The following is a 14721-nucleotide window of genomic DNA, read 5'->3' as shown; positions in this document are numbered from 1 at the left end:
ACAATTGTTACCACAAATGTATTTCATTACTTATATCATGTAACATTTCTCAGATCCCCTGATGCCTGAATCAAGCCGTCTGCAGAGTATATAGAGAACGAGTAGACAAAGGCTTGGGAGGGAAGGTGACTACTTTGGATTGTGGTACTTCATAAAGCACCAGCCACACTGTTGTTTATTTAAAGTATATACGTTCCCTCCTCGTAAAGTATCCGGGAACTATACAGGCAAAAACATTCTCTCCCTGCAACCAGTTTGTCCAACAATGGCTCAAAGAAAAAACACCCATCTATCATTCTGCCTGTATGCTGGAAGGCATGGTGGTGACTATGACAGGAATCCCAAGACAGACCAAACAACCAGACTTCATAAAAAAAGGCACTCAATTCTACCATGGCCTGCAGCTTTTTACCAAACTAGCGAAGTTGGGAAATGTGACACTTAAAAAAGAAAGAAGTAAAGCAAAATAATGGCAAGGGGTTTTTTTTGATAGCTTTCACACTCTAGTGCATTCCTCATTGCTTTCAAGCACATGCCCTGCAATCATCACAAGGCATGTCTTAATCTGCAGCTTCCCAGTCAAGAGTCACAAAGTTCTGACACAAGTTTCCACTTCTTTGGCATTAGAAAGCTAAGGAATGAGCACACAAAAGGCCCGCTCTGGATTTTGAAGCCAACAGAAGGAGGCAGCTGCCCAAGGATCTACCAAGGAAAGGGCTCAAATGGAGAATGGCTGCTACTCCTTGGCACACATACAGACGGCACTGATTAAGGGAGAGGGGGCTGGGTAGACACTTGCTCCAAAAACTTTGCAAAGCTCTTTTCTGCATATGTGGAACTGCATAGAGGCTACAATGACCCAGGCTATTCCATCCTCCCGAATTCCCCAACCACCAGCTGCCCCCCCCCGAATTCTGTACTCCACCCACCTCTGCATACCAGATAAAACAATGCTGCTTATTTGTTATATGGTCACTTACCCAGGCATGCTGAAAGGCTCTGATGTTACTAGAGGTTCTTTGCCCCTCAGCTTGCTCCATCCTCTAACTCCTTCCTAAAGCATGTGAAGAAATTCAAGTGGAACTAAGTTAAGGGTTATAGAACTGCAAGTTAAATGATCATGTAAAGGAATTGTTCAGGTAACTTGGGGGCTTAGTTTTGGCACCAGGGATTAAATCTGCTTGTCTGAACTGGGCCCGCTAACAGGAAAACGGGGGGCTTTGTCCTTCTAACCAAATGAATGCTCTTGCCTTATTCCAAGAAAGAGCATGTTAACATTAAAAAGGGGAGGCACCTAAAGCCACCTATTCCTTCGCCTGCAACAGAAGACAAGGAAATTGTCCGGGCCATGAAAAGGTTGCTTTTAATTCCATGAAAATATTTTCAAGAGAACCACTATTTTTTAACAAAGCATTTAAACATTTAAAAATCAACACGTGCACAAAAGATTAAAAATTACTGGAAAGTTGTAAGACTCAAGACAATTCATCATGTTCAAAATTTCAGCATGATTTTAGCTAACTGTGCAAGTACAAAGATTCCCCCCTCCCTTTAAATGTAATAACCCTCATAAATTCACTGTGCCTTTTACCACAGAAAGAATATCTCCTGAGGAAACAAATCCTGTTCCTAGAAAAACAGTAGCATGAAAGAACGGTTATTAGTCCTTTGCTATGAGTTATTTAGTAGAAGCCCATGAGTTCATTAGGCACAATCTACAGGGCTCTCGGCTGCAAGTTATATTGAGAACATTTTCTCATTATATTTAACTTTGAAATAATAATATTCTTTTTTTAAAAAACAAACCCACTAGGTTGGTCTTTTAAAAACCCAAAAGCTGAATGACTAATACAATGTAGTTTTGTCAGTAATGAGTAAAGAGGTCACATCATATAAATAACCCTGTTTACAATATCCGAAAAAATCTAACCTTTAGTGTTTAATTCCCCCCCCGCCGCCCCTGCAAATACACTATGTCATTTGCGTAATAGTGGCACACTTAATAAGAAAAAGAAGAGACCACAATAGTCACACAGATTTTAGTTTTACTGGTAGTACAATTCCTAATAACACTGAAAAAAGTTCTAAAGGAATCCAGCACTGCTGTGTCCAAATATTGCTTCACCCCCCCACCCCACCCCTAGAAAACCGGTTGGTTTGTTTTTAACATTACCACAAACAGCAAAAAAAGCTGGATCAATGAAGCTTTTAACTTAAATGGTTCCTCCCTCCCTCCCAACTCCCCATATTCTAAGATTCCCCTATTTATTTTAGATGTAGGGATGATTTCATTAACAGAACTCACAAATGGCAGACAAAACAACATGGGCAATATGGGGTGTGTGCTGCAGACAACGATATTTACATGTATAAACATTTCTCATATCTCAAATGTTTACAAGTAAAAGTGCACATAGATCATTACAAAGTATCACTCCAATTTTTCAAATGGTCCTTACAATGAAGCGTCACTTGGAAACAGACTAGCACTGCAGTTAATTAGAAACTGGAGTCTTTCCCCAACCCAACCCTGCCCCGCCAACTCAAGAAATAAGAGACAATTAAGGAGAGAGAAAAAAAGGCTCCATAAAAATCCTATTAAAAACATTCTTTAGACATAAAACGAAAACGATACATGTGTTTTGCTTCCAATGCATAACGTTTACAATGCACCATGTATCATGTTGTGGCAGAGGCCCAGAAAGCATCTGCCAAGGCTACCAGCAGCTGTAGTACTGTAGAAAGATGCAGGAGGTCATTCGGAGCAGAGGCTCAGAGCCCTTTGTGGGATACTGAAGTGGTAAGCGTTGGCAATCAACAGATTTAGGCACTCGAGAGTTTTAAGGCAGCATCTGAATGGCAAGCACTTCTGAAAACAGTCGTTTTGTCTTGTGGTGGAAAAAAAAATCTGTGCTGTTAAATCTCAGGCTTTTCAGTGCTCACAGGTTATTGAGGTGCTGAGGATGGGCTGCTGGGACACGTTCCTTTCCCCCAAATCAAAATGAATGTTAGGTTTTTGCACATCAGTCGCAACACAAAAAAGAAGAACTGGAATGTAATGATGATGGTCATAATGAGAAGATAAAGGTAACAATAGCAGCATTAAGTGGAAACTGAAATGAAAAGGAAAACAAACTTTAGTGCTGGAGATAACAGAACTACAGTAAAGTGGGTTTTGCTACGAATGCAGAAGAGGAGGAAGAGCTATGGAAATACAAAAACATTAGGCAGGCAGTCCTGATACGTATCTAGACATGCAGGAGGAGGTTAGGGCGAGAATGGAGGTGGCACAGGCAGAGACTGTGAAGGATGACATGGCTTCAATTCAATGCCAGCTCAAAATGGGCATGGGAAACGAGGCAGCCGAAACAGCCAATAGGCAATGCAACGGGCAGACAGCAAAAGTAGGGCTTTTTCAGAACCACAAAAGGAATGCGTTTTCAGGTGGTTTGGTTCTGCTGAAATGGAGCTGTGGTTTTACTGTAACGATTTTGAATACACAGAGGGATGCTAACATGGTTAGTGAGTCATGTTTGCCTGCATGCCTTCATGCAACTGGCTTTTGCCCATCTTGCTGGGCCTAACTCCCCACCCCCTTCCTTCCCTCGCCCACCCCCCTAAAAATAAAAAAAGCAGCTGCATGTAACCTCCTTCAACATCTCGCCCATTTTCTCAGAAACCCGCTTCAGGAACCTGCAGTCCAAGAGGAAAAAAGAGAAGAACAGAATTACCAGAGGCCTTCAGAGAGAGAAGTGTGCTCATAGAATAAAGTAAAAAATAAAATAAAATAACCCCTCTAAATGGTTAGAAAATAAATCCTATGCACAGGTAATGGCACCAAGTCTTTTCACGTATTCCTAGCTTCCAGACAGCAGTTCATCCAGTAGCAAATTAGTGCAACTTTGCTACCAGAATAACTCCCCAGCCCAAGTGAAAATGTACAGGTTATCTAGTAGCACTTAGAAAATTCTACTTATATAGGTGCATCAGCGACTATCATCAGAGTCCAGCGATCTATTCCAGGCCCGGGCGCTCCAATGTGCACACAGGGATTTTCATTTGAGCAAAGGGGAGCTCATCAGCATCCACCTTCCTTCACGTATGAGATATGCTCCTTCTGGTGGACTGAATGGGGTGGTCCACACCGAATTTGTGCACATGAAATTGAGATGCAGCGTTGCCTGGACTTCTGGAACAGATATTTCCCAGGAGAGATGTTTTTTCAGTGTCAGTGCAAGAGAAGAGGAAGTTGCCTTTTACCGACAGAATAACCTCGTCAGGAATCCCAAGGAGAAGGAAGTCATTTCAGCAACCCACGTTACATTCAAAGTTCTTAACAGGTAGGAACGAAGTAAAGAGGGGCACATCAGAATGCTGCACGCCTGCGGAGTCCCCAGTTACTAGCTATGCACTTCCCCAGCTACCTTCCACATTCATCCTTTGTAGGATGGGAAAGTGCCGCTCGTTGATTTTTGCAAAGTAAAAACTGCAATAATGCGTACGCGACAGGCACGTTTGTAAACGTTAGCAGCAACCTCTTACACCTAAGCAATGGCTTGTACATTCACAGCAGAAATGGCTTCTTTGTTTTCTGAACTGCACCTCATTGCACTAGATTGTCAGCCGTTTTCCATGCACAATGCAGAACAGGGCAAGAGAACAAGGAAGAAAGGCTTGCATTCAGAAAAGCAAAAGCAGATCTGCTTGCCCACTTTATTTGCAGCAGGGCCATTTTCACTGCACTGGGCTTATAGTTATTAGCTGGGTATTGGAAAATGTTTTTTTTGGGGGGGTGGATTTGGGAAGGGGGCAAGGGTTGGCTAATGGACTGTATACACTGATGCCATGGAAATAATAGTAATAGTGATCAATTTTTTAAAAAACATTTAAGCCAGTAAAAAGTTTTCCTCCCCAAAAAATAAACCATCAAAATCATAACAGATTAACCATTGATTGTAGGATAATGCTTAGAAGCCCTGAAGCAGACAGAGGCAGAGAAAGAAGACTTATGGACATGGCACTGGCCAAAGCTGTGTCAAGAGACTCATTGAAAGGCAGACGTTCTTCCAGCTTCAGTACAGACATCCCCGGACGAGCTCACATGGTGAACAACAGATTGAAAGGCTTCCCGAACGCTCTTAACACTTTCCATCCATCTGTGTGCTTCAGGATTCTTTAAGGAATGTTCATTGTTAAGCCGACGGGCTGGAGGTTAGATATAGGTTACTGCACCTTTACTGTTCTTCTCTAGAGTTACATCGATGTAGGATGTTGGCACGTATCCTTCTTCTCCGTTCTGCCTCCGGGCTCTAGTCCACCCATCCCCTTTATCTTCCTCTATGATGTACAGAATCTCCCCTTCTTTCATCGCCAGAGTGCCTTCATTGTGACCTAGAAGGAAACGGGGATACACATATACGTTCACAATAAGAAAACCTTCGCCACAGCTCTCGCAGGGTTTAAATGCAAGCTCCCTCGGCTCTCGTTTTCCACCCATGGGAGGATACGTCAAATCTGTGAAGCAGAGCATATGTTCCAATTGTAGGCCAGGAGACAAAACATGGTCTCTTGTTGCAAAGCTGAACGCGCGCCAATGGCTGTTTTTCTAATCTAACATATTTGTTTTGTTACCACGCTGCCGCATTTTTCTGCCGTTAAACAAAAATGATTTATGGCATGATTTCCCAGAACCAAAACCAGCTGCTAGAATCGTTTATATGCAGACAATTATTATCTAGGTAAGGCAAAAGGTAATTGCCATATATAGGATTCACACACATTTTTGCGTGTGTGTAAATATATTTCCCTTAAGCTAATCTTACCATCGAAAGGATAGATAGCTTTACAGTGTCCTATGGCTGGTAAGGGATCGTCATCTTCAAACTCGTCGTCAAATTCATTATGGGGGCCGTGCTGCTGGGGTGGGCTTCGAACTTCTTGGTTGGCATCATCGGTGTAGCTCCCTTCAGGGCTGCAATGCAATGGTTGAGACAAGGGAACCTTCAGACTTTGCAAACCAAGAACACCAACATTCCCATACGCTTATCATAACATTTGCTGACTCTGTTTCAGCTCACAGTAACTATGCATGGCAAACCCTGACATAAATACTTATTGCTACGGATGAATACAGGCGTAGCCAGGGAGTATAGATAAGAATCCAAGGAGAGTCCTTAGATGAAGAAGGAGCTCTGATTTCAGAACAGAGCCTATTAGATCCAAATAGACAGAATACAGAAACACTCTTTTAAAGCTCTGTCTATGGGAACAGAATTATGCAACTGCTATCATTCTCTCCTCAGAACCATGCACGGCTGTGAGAGTGGAAAAGACAACTGCATGCATGCTAATACAGTGGTACCTCGGTTTATGAACTTAATCTGTCCCAGAAGTCCGTTCTTAAACCAAAATTGTTCTTAAACCAAGGCGCGCTTTCCCCAATGAGGCCTCCTGCTGCCAGTGCCCTTCCACTGTTCAGATTCCGTTCTTAGACCAGGGTAAAAGTTCTCAAACCGGGACACTATTTCCGGTTTTGCAGAGTTTGTAAACCAAATGATTCTTAAACAGGACTGTTCTTAGACCGAGGTACCACTGTACTCATGAAGCAAGAACATTCACAGTCCTTGAAGTTTGCTTTGTTGGCAAAAGATAAGGTACGGGCTCTGTTCCTCATCGGCTACCCAAAATACAGATTGTACGTGTGTGGTTTTCATCTTTTTGATACAGCTTTCTAAATCAGAGGCCACATTCCTTGGGTCATTGCTGGGACTGTCTAAGCCTCAGTTTTACCTTGCTAGTTACAAAAAGGTGAAGAGCAGTTGTTCCTTAACTGCAGCTAAGGAGAGCTAAATACCTCACCGGCCCTTTTAAGGAGAAGGGAGGGAATAGGAAACTATCTGAAGTTGGGTGCAATTCTTTAAGCAAATAATTCATTTTAAAAATGGATACTGCTCATCTTAAAGTGTTGCAATCAATGAAAAGATACAATAATTAAAAAAGCATTCCAAGGGAAAGCCTATAAATTTAAACACTCATCACTCATATTTCAAGCATTCAAATGGTCATAATTAAAAAGGTGTACAAAACGAACACTAAAATGTGCTGGACACACACACACCTCTGTGTGTGTGTGTGTGTGTGTGCTGGAAACACACACACACACAGAGAGAGAGAGAGAGAGAGAGAGAGAGAGAGAGAGAGAGAGAGAGAGAGTTACATGAGAGGTGAAGACAAGATTTGAAGAGGAAGTCCTAATTTATCTGCAATTCCACCTTCTCTTTTCAGCTCCAGCAACAAAAACATTGCTTTTGTGTAACACAGCAATTACAACTGCAGTGCCTAGATGAGAGGTGGGCAACCCATCAACCTCTAGCTATTGCTGGACTCCAACTCCCATCAGTCTTATTCACTCGCCGTGCTGTCTGGGACTTATGTGAGCCCAGCAATATGCAGCAGGCCACAGGTTCCCCACCCCTGGGCTAGATCTCTGGGAAGTAAGGAAAGAGAGGGAAGAGGGCAGAAAACCAAGTGGAAAAGGGTTTGGGGAGGTTCTGGGGGCAAAGGCAATAGTTTTTGTTTAATCAAATTCTAGATGGATGCAAACGACAGTGGCAAAGACAGTGAACTTAGTTTAAAAGATAAATATAGTGACCTCTCTCGTCCTTGGGTTACGAGGTGGTTGATATCACTGCTGTGTCTACGGTCTCCTCTTGCTGCTACTTTACCTTCAACTTCAGTAAGCCAGGCCTTGAGACAGAGACAGACAGAGATCATTTGGCACCAGTAGCAAAATAAATGCTTAAGAGACCAAACACACATCTTAACTGTTCTCAAAACAGATTTGTATTCTAAAGCAATATTCTGGAACTGTGAGTTACCAAATTCACCACAAGCAATATGAAGGGGCACAAAAACTAGGATGCCATCTTCCCGGGCTGCACTCCTGCACAAGTCACATGACCCATACAAGTTCGTGGCTCCTCCCAAAAGGGCTTTTTGGGGCACAGCACCCAAAAAATATGCGTTTTGCGGTGCCATGCCCGAAAAAAGTGCAGCCGGAGGTTGTGGCGGCCATTTTGGTTGCTGTCCTCTTGCAAGAAAAAAATGGGATGTCCCTTGGGGGGGGCAGTTGATGGGTATATACAAGTATCACACGCCGCCAGTACTATATTAAAAATTCTTCAGTTTCTCTTAACTCACTCATCTGTTCAGGAAGTCTCCCAATCGATACCCATAAGTGCACGATTTGTCAGCTCTGGTACCACAGATACAGAAAAACTGAATCTGCAAAAATATTTTCAAACCAGTGCTCTTCCGGCTATTTGGTTCTGTAGAGAATAGCTACATGCTTCTTGTTTCAGGGCTCGAACATCTCTAAAGGTACAGAGAAGGACTGCCATAGGATTTTTACAAATCTCTCCTTGTTAACTAAATTGGAAACATTAAAGCCAGGTGGCTTTAAAGTGGCAGTTGTTGTAAATGGATGGAGTGCAAAAGCAACCAGGATTTCCCCCACATTATGAATACCCTTTCAGAATTTTTTTGAGGATTCCTTATCTAGAGGCATCTGTAATCTTATACCAGCCTTCTTTCGAAATGTCTTAATAGATTTTAACCTCATTCTTGTGAATTTCCATTCGAAGGCGGTCCATGTTGCTCATAGTTTCAGCCAGCTTTGGCTGAAGACTGCTCGGATCACCCATTTGCGGGTTTTTCTCGTATACATCTTTCATTTTTATGAGCGCATCTCTGTAGAAAGAAAAAAGAAGTATATCAAATTAGAAAACTGTTTTCCTTGCAACAGTGAAACTGAGGAGGGAGGAAGAGAAAGCAGTACAATTTCTTAACACTCAGGACACCCCCAAAACTATGGGGTTTGAGAGGACTCATGAACAACACAGAGAAAATTAAAGATTAAATTGATGTTTGCAGAAGAGACATCTCGATGCCTAGGAAAAGAGCAGTAAAGATAAGGTCAAGATACAATAACAGAAAAGCAAAATTACTTCTGATCTGTCTCTTTTTGTAGTTCTCTGTTAAGTTCATCAATTCGCTGCTGCAGTTTTTTCCGCCTTTGTTCTGGAGGCAGGTGGCTGAAATCTTCTTGAGCAGGGCCCTGAAACCAAGTGAAAATACAACCCTCAGAAAGTGCAGCTATTCACATTTCTGCTGGCACCTCACACATAACCAACAGGACTTCCTCACTGGAGGAAGAACTGTTTTTTTAAACACCACAATGCTGCAAAGCATAGCTCCAGGGCGGGGGGGGTGGTGCACACATCAGACTGAATTATTTTCTTGATGGTCTGTGATTCCTCCCCCCCCCCCCAATCTGAGATTTTCAAGATGTTACAGATTATAAACAGTTCTTCCATGTGTTAAATAATCTTGAAGGGAAAGCAAATCCATTTCAGAGGCAATAGACTCAGAAGGGGTGTGTGTGGAAATATACTAGTGAACCAGAATGAAAAAAGGATCTTTAATTTGGGGGGGGGAACCCTGCAAAATATTTCAAATGCCTGAATGAGGGGAGTGTAGGCTCAATCGGTGACACTGCTGGAAAACCTCTGGTCGTTATGGAACAAGCAGTTGCAAGACTAGACAGGTTTAGGGTAAATTATGGTAAAAGTAGCCATGTTTAGCCTCTTGTAACAAACATTACTGCCTCTGATAAGACATCTACCCCTCAAAATCACAAGCCACAATGAATCTGAAGTGTGGCGAGACTCTCAGTCTTGACATGATTTTTGACAGACACATTTCCAAATTATTAAGATTTTAACAAAGCAACATTTTCATTGCCAAGTTCCATAGATTGCCTTGGTATTTTCTATTGTTAATAAAAAGGGCAGTCAGAACCAAACTGGGAATTACAGGGAATTTGGGCAGTTTTTAAAAAACCAAATCATGAAGAAGTTGCATTAGGAGATGTAAAACGTGGCTGATAACCACGTAAAAAGTAACTTAAATCAGCCCAGGCTCCCCGAGAACCTCAAACCCCGATAAAGCTCACCCACACTGCTCCTCCCCACCACTGAAGACGATCCCCACAGATTATTCACCAATTTTTCCAATAGGGAGGGAGGAAGTTCTGGAACACGGAAACCCCTTTCCCAACAAGTAATGTGACGTAATCCATGTCATAAGGAGCAGCGATGCCAGAAATATCCAACATGGTGTTCTCAACAGGGAGCTTACTGGGACAACATGAAACTATTTGTGCCCAAAAGTACTAGCAGAGCACAAAATTATTGGATCTGAACATTATTAGAGCTGCCAAATTCCCAGTTCAGGAGATTTTCTACCGATCTATACGGGCTTCTAAATGTCAAGCCAGCCTCATCACAGAGAGAAGGCAAAATTTCATTAAGAGAACCCGTAAGGAACTTGGGGATGGAAAACAATGGGTGGGGAGGAAACAGGCTGTGAATATCCAAAGAGGTATTAAAAGCTGGCATAATACTGTTATTCCGTCTCATCACCTCCTGGCAAATAGAAGGGGAAGAAATGGAGGCAGTGAGAGATTTTACTCTCTTGGGCTCCATGATCACTGCAGATGCTGACAGCAGTTATGAAATTAAATGACGCCTGCTTCTTGGGAGAAAAGCGATGACAAACCTAGACAGCATCTTAAAAAGCAGAGACATCACCTTGCCGACAAAGGTCCGTATAGTTGAAGCTATGGTTTCCCCAGTACAGTGGTACCTCAGGCTAAGAACTTAATTTGTTCTGGAGGTCCGTTCTTAAGCTGAAACTGTTCTTAACCTGAGGTACCACTTTAGCTAATGGGGTCTCCCACCGCCCCGTTGTTGTTGTGTGATTTCTGTTCTCATCCTGAAGCAAAGTTCTTAACCTGAGGTACCCCTGTAGTGATGTATGGAAGTGAGAGCTGGACCATAAAGAAGGCTGATCGCTGAAGAATTGATGCTTTTGAATTATGGTGCTGGAGGAGACTCTTGAGAGTCCCATGGATGCAAGAAGATCAAACCTATCCATTCTGAAGGAAATCAGCCCTGAGTGCTCACTGGAAGGACAGATCCTGAAGCTGAGGCTCCAATACTTTGGCCACCTCATGAGAAGAGAAGACTCCCTGGAAAAGACCCTGATGTTGGGAAAGATGGAGGGCACAAGGAGAAGGGGACGACAGAGGACGAGATGGTTGGACAGTGTTCTCGAAGCTACTAACATGAGTTTGACCAAACTGCGGGAGGCAGTGGAAGACAGGAGTGCCTGGCATACTCTGGTCCATGGGGTCACAAAGAGTCAGACACGACTAAACGACTAAACAACAACAACAACAACAACAAAGCACTAGCAACAGGGATGTTATTAAGTGGCTTACATTGCATACCCGGAGGTTTAACCAAAATCTTATTAAACAGATCTGAAAACATCCCTGAACTGTGCACATTAAGTGCAGGGATGACCGTCTCAGGGTAGTTATCCCATAGATCTATTCAAATTCTGAAAATTCTTTGGGAGGAGACATCATTCCTAGAAGGAGCTTGGATTCATTAAACCTTTTGCCACAACATACATTTTTTTTAAAATGCATTTCCTTTGCACAGATGAAGTGCTGGCTCCCTGCTAACTGAAAGCCATCCCGAGGCTTTCCTCCCCAGTGAGAGCAAGTTCCCTTTCACCTGAATAGCGGCTAAAAAGTTAACTGGCACCCAAGTTAAAACTTTTGAGCACTGCTTAACCCAGGGATCTGAAATGTCAGTTTTAAAATGGGCACCTGACTTAAGGGAAATCCTGGTTAGGAGTAATGATTGTTAATCTCTTTGCCAGGGAATTGTGATGATAAGGGAGGGGAAATCAGCACCGGGGAGAGGCTGCAAGGAGGGAAGCAGGCCTTGTAGCAGAACCAAGCCTATAATACTCCATTTCTTAAGTCTGTTTTGCCAAACTGTGGTTTAACTCATTTTCAATGGCGTTAAAATAGGCAAACATGGTGACAACAAAGTCCTCTGCAATTTAGAAACAGCAGAATACATTATTAGGCTTCCCAGTTGCACGCAACTCTTTATCCTGTTGAGAACGCTCCACAATTCCATTCTCCAAGCTTGCTGTGGCGACAGGCCAACCTCCCAGAGGTTCTCTTCCATCACGCTGAAATCTGGAGGAGAGAGAAGCTGCTTTGCCACTTCAAGCTTACTTTGAAGACTCTCCCCAATAACTGGCATCCCATCCCCAAGATGAGAGGCAGTGCTCAGCCATCCACTGGCAGTTTGCCATCCACAGATTTCTCTAATCCTTTTAAAGCCATCTAAGTTGGTACCCATCGCTACATCTTGTGGTAGCCATCACAGCATTTTCATACTATATCTAAGTTTGTTCCCTCTATCTATCCTCTAACCACAGGATATATCAAAAGCAGCATGAAGTCTACATGGAAGTCTGATGGATCAGAAGTTAACTTATTCCCTCTACCACTTGGTTCAGAATACAGCTAAGAATTATTATTGATATTCACTAGAAATAGGCCCATCATGTTTGTTTGTTTTTCCAGGGGGTACTCAAGGATTTACAGTACTGGCACCTCTTTTTGTTGTTAAAAAGTATGGCACTTACTGTAACAATTTCATGGTGCGTACCAGCACCTATTTTTCTAGAAGAAGAAAGCACTGAATAGGCCAACTAAGATTTGTCTTGCTAAAATCTGCCAAATATCAATGCAGACATGCTCAGAAGCAAATGTGACAATTTACCTCCAATTTACCGAAGTCTTGTAAAGTTGCTTTCACCAAAGTCAATGCAAAAAGTTCCTACTACATCCAACATTAGTTGGTTTGGACTATAATTAACAAGTTCTGAGCTACAAACAGGGTGTTTCAATGAAAAGGCTCACAAATCCACCTACTTGAGCACATTTAATAAGTTAACTATAGCACCAACCAGTAATTACAAGCTAAACAAGAATTCAAAAGTCTGTTTGTGTTTACGGTTTGCCATCTGCTCAGAGAATCTGTTTCAAAGGGCTGTAAAACAATAAGGCCTATTAAGTTAATTTCCCTCCAAAATCTCATACTAATCTCCTTTTCAGCAGAGTTGTAAGCCTTCCTTTTAAAAGCATTGCTCTGTGTGTTGAACTTGTGCTAAACAGCTCCTACATAAATCATGATTTTAAATGCAAAACTATAAAATTATCGTGCATTGTGTATTATATTAAGTTGTTCTAATTAAGAACAATGAGCTGCATTAGGGATTTTAGGTTTGTGTCGCTCAAGGTAGTTTATAAGAGGTAACTTTTGCTCTCACATAATTGTCTTTTATTTTTAAGCATAATAAAGGCCTCACTCAATATACACAAAGGAGAAACTATGGAAACAATCTCGCAAAAAATTGGCATTTCTAATTTCCATGAGAATCAATGGAACTTAACCCCTTAACTGTTCATTTCCATTGTACTTTTGCCATAATTCTACCTTCAAACCTTATTTGAAATAAAATGGAACTGTCTGCAATAAAGGAGCAAAATTTGCCACCAGCTTCCTGCCACAGAAATTATTTTGTACTGAACACAATTAAAAATATGAATCTATATGTAAATATTAAGTACTGGGATAAATATAGGCATCTTATTTATGTTTCATGCCTCCTTTACCAAAGGAAACAGATTATCTCGAATCCTCCTCTCCAGATTCTGTCGGGCCACACCTATTGTGAACACTTAACCAAGTTGTAGAATTTAGTTATATAAAATTGCTGATTTTACAAATAAGGATAAAGAAGTTATGTAAAATTATGATCAATGAACAATGCTATACACATCAGAGAAACTAGTAAAGCTTTGAGGCATATTTCTCCTGTGATCAATACAACTAAAGCTCAGAAGAAAAGTTTGCCTTTTTACGCTAATCAGAATAATTTTAATCTATTGAATTACTTTATTTTCATTTATTGTTAAATAGCAGTGATTGTTGTAAACAGCCAGGCGACTTCATTTTAAACAAACCACCATCATTGGCTAAAAGTTTTCAACAGCAGTTTTGACCAAGTCCTAATAACAGTGACTGACATCTGGCTAAGCCTCAATAGAGTATGGCTGTTGAAATCCATGGATTTAAGTTAAGTCAGTGGGTCTACTCAGAAGATGACCGCTTAGTACATTCATTTGTTATTACCTGGCCATGAAAATCCATCTACTTTGCATGTGTAAGAGAATGTGTTAAGTGGGGTGGGGGGTGGGGATCAGGTTCTGCTGTCTTCAACAAAGACTTTCAGGAACGGTATTGCGATAACTACCATGGTTATCAGTTATGGACTAAATGAAATGTTTTTAAAATATAAGACTCAGATAGTATAGCTCCAGGCATGCACAGGACTGACTCCCTTGTAGGCCTCGTTCACAAGCACCTTGTAGGAAAAGGAAGCTCTGGATTGAGTAGGTACCACTCTCATATTATGGAGGCAAAACAGGAGTACATCCTTGCCTATTGGTTGAATTCCTTTCCTCTGTGCAATGTCAGGAGTCTATTTTGTTCACACCAAGCACAAATGGATAATGAGACAAAGAGTGACTAAGAATACGCATCTGAATACCAATTCACTCAAAGCAACTATGAGATGGACACGATTTCAATAAGCTACTTTCATGCTGTTGTTACGAAGTTTACAGCACACAGGCCTTACCGTCTTCACAGACCACTGACCGGTACAGTTGAAAACAGAAAGAAACAGGGTATTATTTTCATGCTACCAAGCATTATTTAGGAAGAT

General features: G+C 41.8%; 1 protein-coding gene across 4 annotated transcripts in view; it reads right to left on the bottom strand.

Moving 5' to 3' along the window:
- The window catches only part of FNBP1L (formin binding protein 1 like), a 73298-nt gene that overhangs the window by 1139 nt on the left and 57438 nt on the right, over window positions 1-14721 (bottom strand). For 2 of the 4 annotated variants that reach the window (XM_053391667.1, XM_053391669.1), the window contains 5 exons: window positions 9006-9115; window positions 8616-8748; window positions 7652-7746; window positions 5823-5971; window positions 981-5391 (listed from right to left, as the gene is read on the bottom strand). In XM_053391667.1, the coding sequence (XP_053247642.1) occupies window positions 5213-5391; window positions 5823-5971; window positions 7652-7746; window positions 8616-8748; window positions 9006-9115 (666 nt within the window). In that variant the 3' untranslated portion in view covers window positions 981-5212. Of the gene's footprint in view, window positions 1-980; window positions 5392-5822; window positions 5972-7651; window positions 7747-8615; window positions 8749-9005; window positions 9116-14634; window positions 14650-14721 lie in introns of all 4 variants that reach the window. The other 2 variants (XM_053391670.1, XM_053391668.1) reach the window with 2 other exon arrangements.

The sequence above is a fragment of the Podarcis raffonei genome, chromosome 6 (assembly GCF_027172205.1).
Source record: "Podarcis raffonei isolate rPodRaf1 chromosome 6, rPodRaf1.pri, whole genome shotgun sequence".
NCBI classification, from domain to species: Eukaryota; Metazoa; Chordata; class Lepidosauria; order Squamata; family Lacertidae; genus Podarcis; species Podarcis raffonei.
The sequence above is the reverse complement of the archived record's forward strand: the minus strand, read 5'-3'. Positions and strand labels throughout refer to the sequence as shown.